Raw genomic sequence first — 17,714 nt, 5'->3', positions numbered from 1 at the left:
CACATTTATATGATGCTGGGAAGGGCACGTTGGGCGTAGCGGGCACCGTATCGGCGTCTGGGAGCGTCCCCTTGGGTCACACTGGGTATGCCCACCCCCTTTCGGCTGCAGATGGAATCCAGGAGAACAGCTCTGTGGCTTGGGTTTCTCTTTCGTGTCGATGGCAATGGGAAGGGGTGCAGCATGTGGGTCGGGTTGCGGATTCGAAGCCCGGCTCGCCCACTTACAGGCTGCATGTGCTGCGTGTGCTTCAGCGAAGTGGCTGCTTTCTGTGCCTCGGTTTTCTTATCTGTGAAATGGAGCATGTGGTGCCCAGACCGTCTGCTACAGGGACCTCGGGGCAGCTCAAAGGGGAGTGCAGTGGTGAACGGGAAGCCGTTGCCTGGACATGGGACACTGTAAGGGGTAATGAAAACTGAGGGACTTTGGAGGGTCAGAGGGACCTTGGTGTTCCTGAGCAGTTATGGGGGGGGTCCAAGGCTAGTGGTTTGGCGGGGTCTCTCCTTCCTGGCCAAGAGGGTCTGGGAGTGTCACCCTCCTACTCCTTGGTCCTTGACGTTTGCTGGCTGTCCCCACCCCATCCACCACCAGGAGAGACTGTCCAAGCTTGTGTCCCCGCTTGTGGCCTGGAGCGAAGCAGGAATTTGAAATGTCCCCGGGTGGATGCTAATTAAAAACTGATCAGCCTACGGTTTGGTCTCACGGATGGTCTAAGAGAGCAATTTCCGCAGCTGGTGGATGTCAGATTGGCCTGGGGGACGCACTGCCGACGTGTGGACGCACGCAGCGAAGCCAGGGGTCCTTATGGCGAAGAGAGCGACATCTCAGGGCTCCTATCCAGTGCTTCTGGGGGAGGCTGCCGGGTCGCAGCCTGAGGCCAGGGGACTTTGGCCCTCTGGTGGGTTTCGCTTTGAGTGAGGGCAAGAGCCGGGACCAGAGCTGAAGCAGGCACCGTGCCCAGGCTGGGGAGGCAGAAGAGGTGGGGAAGGCTCTGGGCTTTCTGGGTGGGACAGTGGTGGCCCCCATGGTGGCATCCCGCGGTGGGTGTGAGGGTCACAAGGAGGCGTTCATAGTCCAGTTCTCCTCAGAGGTGATGTGGCTGCAGGGCATGTGGGCCAGTGTAGGGGACTGGGTGGGGGGACTGGAAGGAGGTAGGAAGCACGGAGAGTGAGGAAGGGAGGGAAGGTGGAGGGGATGCTTGCCCGTGACTCCCCCCCCCCCCACCACGGCAATCTTCCCAACGGCCTCACGAGGGCATGGCTGTGGCCGTGTCAGAACTGGGGAGGGTTCCATTGCTACCAGCTCCTGGGTTTGGGAAGCACAGATATGGGGGCTCCTGTGGTCGGGGGCAGGGGGCAGAGGAGGGGGCTCCCTGTGTCCCAGGGAGTAACCCTGACTCTTGGCTCCAGCTCACGGCACGAGGGGTCTCTTCCTGTCCTCACAGTGCTGACCGAGGCCCCTGTGCCCTGAGACCAGGCTGGTCTGGCGTGGGCAGTGCCTGAGAGCCTCCCTCAGGGTCTCTGAGCACCGTTTCCAGAGGCTGGCTTAGAAGAAGTGGCCCGAACGCCTGTTGTCTCCTCACCAGGTGGGGACTGGGCCCTGCCCTCTGCTATATGTGGTGGCTAGCAGGCCCTAAGATGGGGGAGCATCGGGGAGGAAAGGGGGCTCTTTCTTGGTTTCAAAGCTAAGTTTGGCCTCTCGCGAAAGACCACCTAGTGCGTGGTCCATCTGTGTGACATTTTGGGAACAAACAGATTCACATGCGTGCCAAGTGCCTGCGGACTTGCTGGGGGCTGGGGGAGGGCATTTAGGAGAAGGGAGGGGACTGCGGATGGCTGTCGAGTTTCTCAGGGATCTTAAAAGGCCCGCTGTTGGTGGTGATGACTGCGCAAGCCTGAATTTGCACGAACCCACCGAGCCCCGCGCCGTAGCTGGCTGTGCCGCCTGGTACGTGGGCTCCGTCTCGGTAGCGAGGCTGTAGAAACAAACCAGTCTGCCTGTTGTCCTTGCAGAAAGCACCCCGATGCCAGCCCGAGGCAAAGCCCCCCACCTGCCCTGGCAGGCAGGTGACCCAGCAGGCTGTCCCGTGGAGCCGGCAAGGCACTCGATGGAGCAGCAGGGACCTGGGTCTCTCAGTTGCTGGGCCAAGGTGACAGATTCGGCTCCGTGTCTGTCACAGAAAGACCGTATCGAGAAGCTGGCCAGCAGCCACCCAATGTAGCCGAGAACATCACGGCTTCACAGATGAGGCTGTCGCCCCTGTTGCAAGCTCTGTTTTGGGGGCTCTGTGCACCTCGAACCCCTGGGATCCCCAGCTTCATAGCAGGGGGCACTGGCAGGAGGCCTGAGCCTTTGGGCAGGACTCCATCCTCGTCCAAGGGTAACTGGGCCCAAAGCCCACACCTCACGCCACGGCCTGGCAACCCGGTGAGAGCACCGCGCGGCCCCACGGGTCATGGAAGAGGCATGGTGGGGGGGCGGGCAATGGCCGATCTGCGGGATGGCCGGGGACCGGGCAGCTCTTTCCTAGTCCTGGCCAAAGGCAGGGAGCTCTGGGGGAGCAGCCCAGCCCAGCCCCCCACCCACACCCCAAAGGAGTCCCGGCCCTGGGAACAAGTGCCACGTGCGGGCCAAAGGTCAGGGGCGTTTGACTTGGATTCTGGTGCCACTTTTCACCCGGAGCAAGAGAGCCCAGGTGCCGGCTAAGAACATTCCGGATTGAGGGCCCTGAGCCCCAGGAACGTCTCCTTTGTGAAGGCCAGCCGGCCACCCGTAATGAAAATGTCATTGTGGCTCGGAGACATTCTTTAGGTCTGTGTGCATGTCCCCGGGAGAGACGCACGGCACCTCGAATCACCCAGTAACGAGCCAGGCCCCGGAGCAGCCCAGCCTTCCGCCAGCCTTCCGCCAGCCTAATGACCGCCGTGTGAGTTCAGCCCATTGTCCCATAATCTGCTGCTAAAAGGATTTCAAATCCGAGAGAGAACAAGGCTGAGGCCAATTAGCTACATTGTGCGGGCTTCCGACTGGCAGCGGCCGGGTCTGCGTGGGCCCCAAGTTCTCCTCTCAAGTCAAGTGGGGGCTTTGCTTAAGCCCGTCTGTGCATCCATCCGTCCATCTGTCCGTCCCGGGTTGGAGCGATTTCATCCTGCAGTGTCAGTGTTTTGTGGGTAAGGTGGGGGAGTGCGGGTCTAGGACCCGGTGTCCCCGAGGAGCCCTGCCAGGCCTCCGCCCTAGTTCCTGGCCTCTGCCCTAGTTCCTGGCCTCTGAGGCTGAGCGGGGAGCTGAAGGCTTGGGGTGTCCTGAGGTGTCCACCCCAGCAATCTGCAAGGGGGTGCTTGGTCCTTCAGATTTTTTTGCTTCCAGGACTGAGTCGATGCATGGGAGGGAACAGGGACCTTGACAGCCAGGCGGTCAGGGTCTGACTCTAGCCCCAGGGGCGACACTCCATGGACACGCTCTTGCCTCCTGGGTCTCCCCCAGATCCTGCCCTAGGTCTCTGCCGCTATTAGTCCTGACCCTCGGGGTGCCTCGGCCCCTCCTGCAGGGCAGCCCCTCACTCCGACTCCTTCGACAGGTAACTGGCGGATGGGATTGGCCTCCCCAGGCCCTGGTCTCCCTTACTGGCCACGTGGGGGTGTGGGTGGCGCGGTTTGCTGTTTCCGGTTTGATATCCTTCCCCATGGATGGTGTTGCAGTGGACATCCTTGGCCATATTTCTTTAGGGACTTTGTGGAATCCCTAGAGCAAGGAGACACTGTTGCAGAATGGTCTGGTGTGTGTGTCCCCCTCCTGCTCCGTGCAGCGGCCCCGACGGCCTTCCCCGGGAGGCGGACTCCTTTGGGTCAACAAGCGCCTTCGGCTCCGCGATACCCTCTGGTGAATCGTCCTTAGGCTGGGGTTTCCTCGTCTGCAGTTTTTCAGGAGATTTGCCAATCGGACGTTCCAGAAATCCCCCTCCACCACTCCTCCAGGGGGGACACCGCCCCCTGCCAGGCAGCGGGAGGGGACGTGATACTGTTCTGTCTCCCCGTGTCCCAGCATTAGCAGGGTCCGCGTGAGAACCTCCTTTCCACCATGGTGCCACTCCGACGACCCCCAGCATCGGGCTGAGGGATGCTGGGCTTTCGTTCATTCATTCACTCGTTCGTGTGTTCATCGTGGGCGGGGCAGTGAGCCACTGAGAAGAGCAAACCAGCCCGGCCTCCTGTGGCCTCACAGCCGGGTGGGTGAGAGGGGCCCGCAGCTGCCCTTCCATGAGGCAGGGACCCGAGAGGAGGGGAGACGCTCGGCCTGGCCAGAGTGAGGGGCAGCAGGGGAGGGGTGCGGGGATGACCTCTCCAAGGAGGGTCTCTCTCAGTGGGATCACCAAGTACAAAAGAATCAACACCAGTCAGACGTGGGGGCAGGGCAATGGGGAAGTCGTCAGAGCCCCCGAGGAGGGGCATCGCTGTGGCTCTGGGGGACTGGGTGACGCTCCTGGTGACCGCTGAGGCCAAAGGTCAGAGAAGGAGCTGGAGAGACGGGCAGCGCTAGACTGCACGCAAGCGGGCGCAAGGGGTGTGGCCTGCACCCGGAAATCACAGGAGGTTTGCAAGCGGCATGTCAGGGGGCCTGGTAGCTGGTGGCCATGGGGACAGGAGGCTCTCCTGCTCGGCTGAAGAGGGCAGCGGGGGGTGAAGAGGGGGCACCAGCTCGGCCTCCAATTTGGGAAATGAGAAACGCTTCTCATTCACAAAATGCGTGCCAGGCCAGCTCCTGCCTGACCTTGCTCCCCTCCGTCTGGCACCCGCCCAGGTCAGCAGCCACAAAATCAACAGGGACTTAGGGCAGCCACATCTTAGGGTCTCGACTTTGATTTGTGGAGTCGGTGGTGCTGGACCTGGCTCCGAGGGAGAAAGGAAGCTGAATTGCCCAGAAATTGCCCATGCCCACGGGGCTGTGGTCTGCAGACCTACCCTGGGTGGCACCTGCTAGAGAGGGCTGGAGGCCCTCAGACTTCCTAGGGAAAGGCTGAGAGCAACTAGGAGTCACCACAGGTTCATGGGCATGGCCGGCAGGTCCCGGGAACACAGGTCCCTCGAGGTCCCACAGTCCGGGAGCCAGGTCAGCCCCCTGCTCCAGGAGATCACCCCTGGGACACTCGTCCTGGCGCCCAGCTCCTCCGGCTTCTCTCAGCTGGGGGGACTAAGGCAGAGGCTGCAGGTCACAGCCCCAGCCCCCACGCCACCCCACCCCATCCGCAGGCCCGGGCACACCTTCTTGTTAGCATTGTTTATGGGCTGAATCATGTCCCCCAGATTCCTACGTTGAGTTGTGACCCCCACCCACTCAGACGGACTGTATTTGGAGACAAGGTCTTTCCATAAGTGATTAAGATACAACGTGGTCCGTAGGCTGGCCCTGATCCTGTGTGACCGGGATCCTTACAGGAAGAGGGGATCAGGACACAGACACGCACGGAGGGACGATCCCGTGAGGACGCAGGGAAAGGACCCCCACACCCTCAAACAACCCAGCTCTGAATTGCACGGGTCCACTTGTCCATGTTTTCAATACTTAAATACAACACGCGCGGTCGACGCACTTTCTCCTCCTTACGATTTTCTTGCCTCCAGCTCGCTGTACCGGCGGCGTGTACAGTACTTGACTCATGTCCCATGCAAACTCTCTGTCTGGGGACTATCCGTGTTATCCGCAAGGCTTCTGGTCAGCTGTAGGCTGTTGGTAGTTTAATACTGGAGTCAAAGTTCTGCTTGGATTTTCAAAGGCCCCGGGGCGGTCGGCACTCGGAACCCCGAATTGTTCAAAGCTCAACGGTGTGCGCAGTGGGGGTTCCCGTCCCTCCTCTCGCAAACCAGGAGGCCGGGACACACAGAGGTCATAGACACGGGCCAGCGTCTCTGAAGGCCGTGCTCGGGGTCACACCGGCTGCCCCATGCCAGGAGGGGTGCACGGGCCCGAGGTGGCCTTTGGTGTCATGAGGGAGGACCCGAGCTGTACGCCCACCTTTATTGATCCCAAGGGAATTCCTCTTCCTCCTTGTAGGCAAGGGCTTCACGACCGCTCAAGCTCTGGGAGGGAGCCCCGAAGCCCGTCAACTGATGAAGGGGATGGCCAGACAAAGGTGGGGGGCCACAGGAGGGAGCATCACTCGGCCCTAAAAAAGAGCAAGGCCCCGACACGCACAGCACGTGGATGAGCGTGGACGCATGAGGGTGCGTCTCGAAGCATTCTGAGAAGCGCACGTGGGCAGACCCAAGAGGGGTCTATTTAGGGGAAAGATCTCCAGCAGGAAACCTGGGGAGATGGACGCCCAGCTCCGAGCACGAGCTAAAAGCCCCTGAGTTGTCATTCTTTAAATGGGTGGATTGCAGGGTTTGTGAGTTATATCTCAAAAGAGCTCTTTAATGTTAAAAAATAGAAATAAATAGGGGCGCCTGGGTGGCTCAGTGGGTTAAGCCTCTGCCTTCAGCTCAGGTCATGGTCCCAGGGTCCTGGGATCGAGCCCCGCATCGGGCTCTCTGCTCAGCGCGGAGCCTGCTTCCTCCTCTCTCTCTGCCTGCCTCTCTGCCTACTTGTGATCTCTGTTTGTCAAATAAATAAAATCTTAAAAAAATATTAAAAAAAATAGAAATAAATAGAATTTTCAAAAGACTTGGCTGGGGTGGTAGCAACGCTAAGCCTCCAGCCTGCAAAACCCCCTTCTGGGTCTCTCACTTGCCTCCTTGGGGTGCCGCTGTGCAGGGGGTGCTCCTGGCCTGTGACGCCATTCGGAACCTGGACCCAGCCTGAGGTTTGTGCGAGCACATGGGGAAGTGGGCGTCCTGTGCCCATACGTGGCCCAGGCAGTGTTCAAGCTCCCCGGGGGGCCTGGAACCCCACAACCCCTCCAGCCCAGGATTCCTGGGACATTTGGGGATCTGTGCCCCCAACCGAGTGGGTTCCCGCCTGGCGATGGAACCCAGCCCTGCCCTTTAGAGAGAGGAGGGCAGCCCGCGGCTCTTCCCGGAGTCGACCAGGCAGAGAACGGCGCTGGCTGGGGGCAGACCTTCACCTTCAAGTCTCCCCCCGTTGCCCCCTGGTTTCCAACTTAGCCAGAAGCAGAAGGGGGAGACTGAGAGCAAAGATGCCTCCACCCTCCCACCCCCGCTCAGGCCCTGGACCCTGCAGCCTGCAGGGGGATGGGAGGTCCCAGTCTCTCCCCCTGGGCTCCCAGCTGCGGGATGTCCCCGAGAGGGGCTGAGCGGGACCACCTGCGAGCTTCCAGGGCCCATAGGCTCCAGTCGGCCTCACTCAGGCCAGGTCCCTCCCCCACTGCCCTTGGGAAGCCTCATTAGAGTGAGGTCGGGGCCTGCCACCAGAGCACCACAGCTGATAGTCGCCCCAACTGGCATGTGGGGACCGCGTCAGAGGACTGTTCTCTGGACCTGGGGTGGGATCCCAGGGGGTGACCCAGATACCAGAGAGGGCTGGGAGGTGATCTGGGGGAGGAGTGCACCCAGAGCAGAGGTCTCAGGGACTGGGAGCTGGTGGCGAGGCGGGGGCTGGGACCAGGCCCCGGGGTGCCCATGCTGGGGTCTGGAAGAGACCAATTAGTCAAATGGCAGCGGCGACCATTTGGAAGCAATTAACAGGGTCGTTATCACCACGTAACCCCCCCACACACACCTGGTTCGGTATTGGAGGGGGAGGGGTGGAGGTCGCCACCCTGTGTCATGCGCTGCCCTCCCAGCACAGCCCAGCCCACCCCAGCACGACTTTGCGCATGAGACCCCTGCCCTGCCAGGAAGACACCACGAAACCAGGCACCCCTCCCTCTGCCGGGCCCAGGGGTCTCAGGGCCTGGTACCCCAGCAGTGTCCAGCCAGGTCCAGGCCCAAGATGGGGGCCCGGGGGGCTTCCTGGGCCAGGAAACACTGCAGGCAGGAAGGAACCTCTTCCTCTCTAGGGGGAGAGGTTGGGAGAGCAAAAGCTAGAGCCTGGAGGGAGAGAGGCTGCGAGCCGCGGACCGGGGTACAGGCACTAGCAGAAGCTGGTGCAGGGGGAGAAGACAACGGTGGGTTTCAGACCAGCTCCCTCGGGCTGCAGGGCGGACGCCAACGCCAGGGTCCAGGGATGAGGAGAAAACCCTGCGCAGGGAGCTCAGTTGCTTTGGAGGAGTCACACTGACAAAAATGTGTGTTGCCGTCCAGGTCCTCTGCAAGGGACCTCAGGCCGTGGGTGCCTGCTGTCCCAGCATGACGGCCAGTCCTTCTGGATTCGCCCTCAAAGCCATCACGGTCTGCACGCGAAACTATGGTCCCCTCCTGCGGGGACGTGCTCTGTGCCCTTCCGGAGGGCAGGGACCTCAGTGGTGCTAATTCTACTGAGTTATACTACATTGGAGGCATCTCGTGCACAAGAAGCCGGCACCTCCGAGGGGCAGCGCTACATGGCCAAGGTCACGTGGCTAGGAAGTGGCTGAGCCGTCCACTCATTCAGAGACTACGTACTGAAGACTACAGTGTGTAATCCCAGGCCAGGTCTGGGGGTGGAACCCCAGTGAGTAAGTTCCCATCTTGGCTCTGTCCTTGGGGGTTGCCTGGAGGCTGTCCTCGGTCCTTTGTCATGCAGGGACCTTCATTCAGAGTCTGGGTCTCTAACCATCAGTGGCCTGGTCTTTAGAGTGTTGGTGGATTCTGACTAGACAGACACTGGCCTAGAGCCACGCCCTCAGGGATGGAGGCAAAGGGTGACGTCCCGAGCCCTCCCCCACCCCAGGGTCCCTGGGGCACTGAGTGTGCTGAGGTGGGCTCACTGAGGACGTGCTGCTCTACTTGCGTTAGGCTAGGGTGTAAGCAATGTCCCAATGGGGTGTGTTAGTTCCTGCAGCTCGGAGAGGTCCCCCAGTCCCCTGCACACCTACTCCTCTCCCGGGAAGGACCAAGGTCCCAAATCCTGATGCCTATGGATAGAACAAAGGATCCCAGCCCATCCAGCTCATCCCAGGCTTGGAGCCAAGGCTGTGGCCTAGACCCCTGGCCCCCATGGGTGAGCACCTTTGCTGGAGTTGAGCCTGCATATCTCTATGTGACTAGCTTCGGGTTGGGGGGCGTGGATCTGCTACTGCTGGAGGTGGAGGCCAGGGGAGCAAGAGAACGGACGGCGCTTGGGGCTTATCCGGACACTATACCCACAGCCTTTCTTTACTGCGGTCCCTAGGGGATAGGGCCCCCACTCCCTCCAGGGGCCACCCAGGGGCATCTACACCACTGCGACGACCCGGAGGGGAATATCCACCCCCTTCTGCCACTTCTCCCCTCTTTCCTCTCCCTTCTCTGTGGTCACCGGACCCCTGGGCTTTTCTCAGATCATTCCCGGGCTCTCTCATCTCTGTTTCTTGGTCTGTCCCTCCCTTTCCTGCTTGCTCTCTCCTGTTCTTCCTCCCTGTCTTTCGAGCCAGTGTCTCCCGCTCTCTTGGGTTGTCTGTCTCTGTGCCCCTTTCTCTGGCTCTCCCGCACCCCTCCCACTTCCCCCAGCCCCCTCTCTGGCCGGGCTGCTGGGACAGGACCCTCCGGGGCCCGCCCGACGTGCACCAGCTTCGCCCTTCTGGATCTGCCAGGTCGCGGCGCGCCTCCCGGCCCGGCCCGCCACCCCTCGAGGACAGCGTCCTGGCTCCAGCAGGAAGCCCCGGGCACAGACCCAACCCCGGGGTCCCCCACGCGCGCCCGCGTCCCGGGCCCTCCCCTCCGCCTCCCTCCGCGGCCCCCTTCATTATGCACCGCCTTTAATGGGCGTTTGTCAGCGCGACTTCCCCGCAAGTTGCTTTCGCGGACATCAGTCATCGGCGGCGTTCCCATTGTGCCTGGGGATTGATGGGGGGCGGGAGGGGGTGACAGGGCCTGGGGCGGCCGCCTCGAGGCCTCGGTCTATAATTTTCGGAGGCATAATTGGCCTGGGGGGAGGGGGCGGGGGAGGGGCGGGAAGGGACCTTTCAGAGCCGGGAGGGCGCGCGGGGGCGCGGGGCGCGCGGCGGAGCGGAGCCGCGGCTCGACGGCGCTGCGCCCGGGCAGAGTGTGCGCGGGCGGCGCCCGGCCCGAACCCCGCGCCCCGCCGGGCTCCCCGCCCCTCCCGCGCCCCCGCCTGGGGACCACGTCGGCCTTTTGTTGCCGAACCGTCTTTTCTTTCAGCGCTTTGCGCAGCAACGGAAATTTCACCCGATCCTGGGTGAAAATTAAAGGAGGTGCCTCTCTCTCTTTCTCTACCTCCTCTCTCCCCCCCTTTCTTTCTCCCCCCCACCCCCACGTCCTCCCGCCCATCCCCTCCCCTCCCCCACTCGCCGCGGAGCGGGAGTCGGCACCGCCTGGCGCGGGAGCCGGCTCGGAGCGCCTCGCCTGGGCCCCGCCGCCGCCCCTTCCATGGGCGCCGAGCTCGCCTGCAGCCTCCGCCGCCGCGGGGCGGGCGCGATGCCACGATGGGCCTGATCTGGCTCCTGCTGCTCAGCCTGCTGGAGCCCGGCTGGCCGGCCGCGGGTCCCGGGGCGCGACTGCGGCGCGATGCGGGGGGCCGCGGCGGCGTCTACGAGCACCTCGGCGGAGCGCCCCGGCGCCGCAAACTGTACTGCGCCACCAAGTACCACCTCCAGCTGCACCCGAGCGGCCGCGTCAACGGCAGCCTGGAGAACAGCGCCTACAGTGAGTGCCGGGCCCCGCGGCGCGGCGGCCGGCTCCCTGGGGAGTAGCGCCCGGGACGGGTGGGCGCGCCAACGCCGCCCCGGAGAGCGGGCCGGAGGGCGCTCGCCGGGGTCCCCTGCTGTTCCCTCGCGTCGGGGAGAGCAGCGCGAGGGCCGCTGGGGGTCTCCATTCCGAGGGGACGCGCGGCCGGCAGCTCCGGGGACTCCCGCTCGGCTGGACTCGGGGCCCTGACAAGTTCAAGCCCTTTGAGTTTCTCGGAGAAGAGGCGCTAGACGAGGCATTTATTATCTTCTTTATTATTTTGACGACTTCTCCTTCGGCCGACCCCGGGCGCCGCCCCGCCTGCCCCTCTGCGCTCCTTGATCGCTGCCGCCCATGTGGCCGCACCGAGCCGCCGCCTCCACCTGGAGGACTGTGGCCGGGACAGAGCGGGGGTCCTGGGCCGCGGCCGCCGCGGGTGGAGAGCCATCCCCGCCCCCCCAGGCCAAACAGCAGCCCTCGCGCCTCCGCCCTGGGCCGCAGAGCGAAAGGCAGGGTTGGCGCGCCCCTTCGGGGTGGGGGCCGCGGGATACCGGTTAGGCTGGGTCGGGGACACAGGTATGCTCCCGCCGCCCCACACAGCCCCGAACCGTGCTCGTGGGGTCCCGCGGGGCTCTGGTTGGGCTCCTCCCGCCGCGGGGACCCTGGCTTGTGCTCAGCCTCCCTGAGAGGAGCACGAAGCAAGGGGACCGCACGAAGCAAGGGGACCGAAGCAGCTCAGCTTGACGGGCAGCAGGAGGCCGGAGCTCCGTCGCGGCAGCGTGGGAGCATGGTCAGGTCCGGGGTCCCTCTGCAGCACCCCGCGGGTAGGAAGGGGTGCAGCGGACTGAAGGCGGCGGCGGGAAACAGCGGCTTCCTCTAGGAAAGCCGAAGCTCCGGGGAGGACGTCGTGGGAGGATGCCTCTGGATACATGCGCTGGGGACAAGCTGTGTCGCGGCTGTCCCCCTGTGCAAGATGGGGCTGCCGGAACTCACGCGCTCCTCTCACAGCCACACCTGGTGCTCTCCAAATCGTCTCCCCCGCAGAGTCACAGAGCATGGAAATTATCAGGGTATCCCGGGGAAGGCAGCCCGGAGGCAGAGGAGGGTGCGATCCGCAGCCGCCCCTGCCGGGCATCCAGAGGCGCGCTTCCCCAGTGCCCGGGTGGGGGCCTCAGAATCCACCCAGCCTGCCTCCCGGCGGACCCCTGGTGGTGGCACATCTGGGCCCTATGATCGCTGCCATGCCGAAGCCAGGGCTGCACCCAGAGAGCCACCCCCCCAAGATGTCATTGCAGAGGCTCCAGTGCCCTTTGGAGCCCTTCTGGGGGGACAGTGGCCCCCCTTAGGCCTTTGTGGGAGACCGCCAGTGAAAAAGCTCTCCTGTGTCCAGAAGGAAGGTTAGGGGAGGTTGAAACTTCCTTAAACGCAGTGAGGAGTGGGAGAGCCCAGAGCAGCTTCCTTCTGGGAGCTGCAGCGTCTCATCCCACTTCCTGCTCAGCTCCTGCATCCCGCCTGGACCCTGCCCTGGACAGTTATCTCCTGCCCAAGTCCATTGCCAGTGAGTTTGGGTGGCCCAGTGCTCACTGCACTGCTTGGACTGTGTCATCCGCCGGCTCCATTCAGGGCCCCAGCCTCGCCCAGACAGCTCCCCCACGGCTGTGTGCAACCCAGGCTCGAATTCCAGCTCACACACGTCCCTGTGGTCTTGGGAAAGTCACCCAGCCTCAGCTCCCTTGTCTATCAGATCACAAAACTGGCTCTCGAGGCAGTTGACAGGCTCCAATAAGCATCACCTCCTGCTAGGCGTTAGCACCTGGCGGTCAGCGTAGAAGCATTAGTTGTATTCGTTCCCTCCCCTGTTTGAATTCTGCTCCTCGGAGAAGCCTTCCCTGAGCTTCCCAAGTGTCCTCCCCCGCCACCCCCGCCCCCGAGCGTTGCCCAGCCTGGGGGCTCAGCTCTCCGCCCCAAGCCGTGTGGAAGGCATGGGGAGTGATGGGCTTTCACAACTCTTCCCAGGTATCCTGGAGATGACGGCGGTGGAGGTGGGCATCGTGGCCATCAAGGGGCTCTTCTCCGGGCGGTACCTGGCCATGAACAAGAGGGGGCGGCTCTACGCTTCGGTGAGTCCGCCCTCTCCCGTGGGCATGCGTGCACGGGGCGGCCATCTCCCTTGGACCTCTCCTCAGGGGAACAGAGGGGACGTGGACAGTATAATGCTTTGACCCAGCAGCATGGGGACCTGCAGGACCAACCAGCTGGGACCAGGGTCTCAGGCCCTGGGTGTCGACACCCAGTGTCGTTCCAGCGGCTTCTCTTGGAGGCAGCTGCCATTTGGGCTGGCTGGGAACATGGCCCACGGGGAGGACCTCGCTGGGGGTGAGACTTGTGTTATGTTCCCCAGTGCCATTGGGTCAGAAAATGCCCCTCCAAACGTTTTCTCTTCCCCAGCACTGCCCTTCCCTCCAGGTCGCTGACAGCAAGGCAGAGATTGTCCCCCCACAAATTTCCACTGGTGTAAATGGACCCAGCGAGCCTTAGAGCACAACGTGACTGTGTGTTGGGCAAAACTTCTGTGGGCTCAGCAGAGTGCTCCTGGAGGGAGAAGAGAGGGAAGCAGGACACCGCACAGCCGGTTCTCCCCAGGATGGAAAGGGAAGAACTCTTAGTTCTTAGGCCCCAACATAGTGGAAGGGACACAGGACTCGTGTCCCAGGCACACAGATTTGGAACCCAGTCTGTATACCGCCTGGGGCCCCCACAACAGAAAAAGGGTCCCGTGGCTCTGTAGGCATGGGCAATGTCCTTCCCCCAACGGCAGGGGTGGGGATGCCTGGAGTAAAATGCGTGTAAGCAGGAAATTTGCTGCCCCCAACTAGTCATTACGTGCAATTCGGCTGATACCTCCCCGGGCAATGAGAGGTTTTCCATCCACAAGGAACCTAGACAGCACAGCCGGAGACCGTCTCCCGCCAGTGCCCTCTCTCCATTCAGCCTGTTTGCAGGGGACACACGCCAGCCTCTCCCTGCCCGTCTGGAAGTCGGGCCAAGTGTCATTGGGCAAGAGTTGTAGGAAAACACTCCTTTCAGCTCCTTCTTTTATCACAGATTTTGTTTTTCTATTTTGCTAAAGGAAATGCAAATATCAGAACGGACCCATTGGTTTACTCTGACCTGGGGGCCGCTTAATAGAACCCAGGGACCCTCTGGTGCCCAGCATCTCCTGCACGTGCTGCCAGAGTCTGCAAACACTGACTGCGGCTTACAAAGACAAGCCCTCCGGCCAGGGCTGGTCTGACTTTTTCTTGAGGCGGACTGTGGCTTTCCAAAAGCCTCCGTCCTGGACCCCTGATGGGCTTCTGATCCTGAAATGGCCTTAGACTACCTACAGACACCCCTGTCCCTATGGAGAGGGCCCCGGGAGGAGTTCTGTTCCTGCAGTGAAGGTGTAGGTCTTGCTGCTGCTGGAGGCCCCCATCCACACGGGGGAAGTTCACAGATTGGTCAGTGAGGGCTGAATCAGGAGACGTGTAAGGACTTTGACACCTCTTCTGGGGTGGGGGGTGCGGGGCGGCCCAGGGCTTTGGGGTACAGAACAAAGCATGACCTGGGGGATCCCCGTGGGTCGGAGTCTACCTGTGGCTGCTGTCACTAGCACTAACTACGTTGGCCTGCCTGCCCTCCTTCCTTCCTTCCGTCCGTCCGCAATCATTCCTTCATTCACCAGTGCCGTCGGCATTTACCATATGTCGCACTCTCTGCTAGGCGTACGTTTTGGGATCTTACTCGGAAGTGAATCCACTACTGTTGTGGCCTCCAGGAGCTCCCCATCCCCCATAGGTTGGCCCCCAGGTGCCTTGGCCTCCAGGGGAGTTGCTCAGGCCGCCTTCTGCGCCTGCCTTCCACCGTCATTCCCACCGCAGCCTCTGGAACCTCGCTGGGTTCCCGGAACAGGCCGTGCTGGTCACCCTTCCTTGCCTTGCCCAGACCAAACGCCCCCATCAGAAGGGCCCACCTCTCCCTAATGACTCCTAAATGTCCCCTCGTTGGGAAGTTGCCTCTCAGCAGGCCTCCACACACCTTCATCGCACCACGCTCACTGCCTGCAGCCAGCCGCCTTCCTTCCCTCCCTGCACACCCCCTGCCCGGTCCCCGGGGTTCAGAACCAGCTGCGGGGGGGTCTGGCCAGCCTCCTGCACACCGTCCCCAGCCGGCTTTCCTGGAGCAGCTCCGAGTGCTGCAGAGCCTGAGAAGTCAGCATGGACTCCCCAAGGCTGAGGTCAGGCAGAGGCAAGTGGAGTTGCAGCAGGTGGTACAAGCAGAGTGTCAGTGGGTGGGAGCAGCTGGGGGGAAGGCCTTGTGGGGCACAGGGTCTGGGGTGGGACAGCTGGACCCAGAGAGGCACTGGGAACTGTTGCCACTGTGAGTCTCCCTTGGGATCCCCTGGCCTGTGACCCTGGTCCTATGACCCTTGTCCTGAGCTGACACCTTCCTCCTGGTCATCTTGACTCTCTAGGAGCCCCTCCAAGGTGCCAGATCTATCTCCCCCAAGGTCAAGGACCTCCCCCAAGATCAAGGACTCCCCTGTGCAGGGCCTGCATGCCTCACTCTTACAGGCTCGCGAGACCTTCAGTTGTCCCACGAGAGAGCCCACTCTCTGGCGTCCTGGTTCCTGGGCCTCAGCCACAGGACAGAAGGGCCTGGGACAAGAGCCTGTGCTGTTCCTGACTTCCGCATGGCTGAGTGTGGGGACCAGATGCTAACGTAGCCGTCTGGCATGGGGATCTGCCCTGAGCCCGCCCACTCGCCCCTAGATGGCCCCTGGTCCCCACAGCACGTACAAGGTCTTGAGCACAGATGGAACAGCCTTGTGGCTCTCTGGGATTTGGGGTCCCCCCACCCCATGCCCGGTCTTCGTCAGCAGCACCTGTACCATGACCCGGGGCATTTGGGGCATCCCCCAAGGGTTGGGACAGCAGATGGGGCTGAGGTTCCAGGGAGAGGCAGCCCCCTCTTCCAGCCGAAAGGGAGCCCCCCCGCCCCTTCCTCTGCCCTTACGTGTCGTCAGGGAAAGAGAGATGTGCGGTGCTCGACCATCATGTGCCCTATGCTCCTGCTAGGCCTCATGCTGTCCCATTTGTGGGTCCGGCCCCGACCAGCCTGGGTCCCCCTGAGAATGGGCCGGGGGCTTTTTGGCCACCTGCACTCAGTAGCAGCCCCCCTTTTCCCTCTGCAGATGGAGACCATGAGAATCTCAGGCTCCTTCTGCCCATTATCCCCTGGCCCCCAGCCCTGCCCCCTGGCACCGGGTGAGGAGGGAAGCCCTCGGGGCACTTGGCTTGCCCACCTGCCTACAGCTCAGATCAAAGCCTGACCTGGGTTGGTGTAAGTCAGACGCACCACCCCTGATCTGGGGGCGCCCCACCAGGTGGTCCAGGGGACATTGGTGCAAAGCCCGTTAAGAGTCTGTGCCTCTCTCCCTTTGGATGCCTGTCTCTGAGAAGGCAGAGACCCAGGCCCAGCCCATGCTTCCCAGTCTGTCCCAGATGCACACAAGAGTCCCCATTCACCTCTTCGGGCAGCAGTCTCCTCTACCCGCCACTGTGTGGGGTGCCCGCACCCCTGAGCCACCCTGACAACAGCAGTGTCTGTGCCCCCAGCTTCCGGCGGGGCTCCTGGCTTTGGCTCCATGTGCTTAGGGTGAGGACCGCGGGGGCCAAGATAGCCCCTCTCCAAGATCAAGGCCCAGAGTCGGGACTTAAACTCCAGTGCCGTGGAGAAGCCAGGCTCATGAGAGCCCAGCCATATCGGTGGTCATTTCTCTTTCTCGTGTACAGTTTCTGAAAGCAGCCTGGGGCACCATCTGTGTCCAGATGTCCTGCCGACGTCCCCGCCTCCAGCAGAGATGCAGGGCAGGCCCGTCTCTGCTCTGCTGTGACAGCCACCCGTCCCTGTGCCGGGACGCCCCCCCACCCCCAGTCAGTCCCCAGGGAAGGGGGCAGGGCTCTCCCCGGGGTCCCAGGAAGGCTTGGAGAACAGCTGAAGCCTTGAGCTGAACCCCGAGGGCCAAGTTCCCCAGACTGCGAGGGAGGACGGGTGCAGCCGAGGCATGGGTGTCCGGCAGGAGGGAGGAGGGAAGGGAGGCCTGGCGACAGGACCGTTGGTCCCCCAGACCCCAGCCTCCATGGGGGGCCTCCCCAGCAGCTGACTGAGGCTTTCCGCCCCCGCAGGAGAGCTACAATGCCGAGTGTGAGTTCGTGGAGCGGATCCACGAACTCGGCTACAACACGTATGCCTCGCGGCTCTACCGCACGGCGCCCGGAGGCCCCGGGGCGCAACGCCAGCCCGGCACCGAGAGACTGTGGTATGTGTCCGTGAACGGCAAGGGCCGGCCCCGCAGGGGCTTCAAGACGCGCCGCACCCAGAAGTCCTCCTTGTTCCTGCCCCGAGTGCTGGACCACAAGGACCACGAGATGGTGCGGCTGCTGCAGAGTGGGGCCGGGCTCCGCGGCGGGCGGCCCGGACCCCCTGGCAAGGGCCCCCGGTTCCGGCGGCAGCGACGGCGGCCGAGGAAGCGGAGCTGGCGAGGCGGCGCGTAGATCACCAGGCCCGGCACAGAGAAGGCCGTCCAGGCTCCCAGCAGCAGGTGCAGAGCGACCGTGGGCCCCGCCGGCCGTCCTGGCCCTGCAGCTTCCCAGCACAGCTCCCCCCTTCCCTGCCCCTCCCCTGCTTCTGCCCGGCTGGTGTTCGGAGGCCCAGCCCTCCCCGATTCTCTCAAGCGGGGTCAGATCAGAAGGCAGCCGGAGCTCCGAGGGAGGGCTGCTTCCCGTGCGCACCCCCGTGGGCTTCCGCTGGCCGGGCGCCCCCCTCGCCCACGGGGAAAACCGACGGGCGCGCGGGGCTTCCAACTGCCCGAGGAGCCTCCCTGCAGCTCGGCTGTCGGACGTGTGGGCGTTTGTGTAACCGAAACATTAAAGTATTTTATTCTACTTTGTTATTTAATAGATTACAACACAGCCT

The 17,714-nt window shown here is 62.8% G+C and overlaps 1 protein-coding gene across 1 annotated transcript; it reads left to right on the top strand.

Annotated features, from left to right (window-relative positions):
* Window positions 1-10,456: 10,456 nt before the first annotated feature.
* Window positions 10,457-17,293, top strand: FGF3 (fibroblast growth factor 3). Its single transcript, XM_047693622.1, has 3 exons — window positions 10,457-10,676; window positions 12,714-12,817; window positions 16,925-17,293. Exons 1-3 carry the CDS (start codon window positions 10,457-10,459, stop codon window positions 17,291-17,293), a joined length of 693 nt encoding a protein of 230 aa, XP_047549578.1.
* Window positions 17,294-17,714: the final 421 nt, after the last annotated feature.

The sequence above is a fragment of the Lutra lutra genome, chromosome 10 (genome assembly GCF_902655055.1).
Source record: "Lutra lutra chromosome 10, mLutLut1.2, whole genome shotgun sequence".
NCBI lineage: Eukaryota > Metazoa > Chordata > Mammalia > Carnivora > Mustelidae > Lutra > Lutra lutra.
Note: the sequence above shows the minus strand (reverse complement) of the source record. Positions and strands in the feature narration are given on the sequence as shown.

Excerpts from the sequence above, each read along its gene's own strand:
- FGF3 (XM_047693622.1), top strand. The coding sequence starts at position 10,457 with ATGGGCCTGATCTGGCTCCTGCTGCTCAGCCTGCTGGAGCCCGGCTGG. Across the intron at positions 10,677-12,713 it reads CCTGGAGAACAGCGCCTACA|GTATCCTGGAGATGACGGCG; the intron begins GTGAGTGCCGGG and ends AACTCTTCCCAG. Across the intron at positions 12,818-16,924 it reads GGGGGCGGCTCTACGCTTCG|GAGAGCTACAATGCCGAGTG; the intron begins GTGAGTCCGCCC and ends CCGCCCCCGCAG.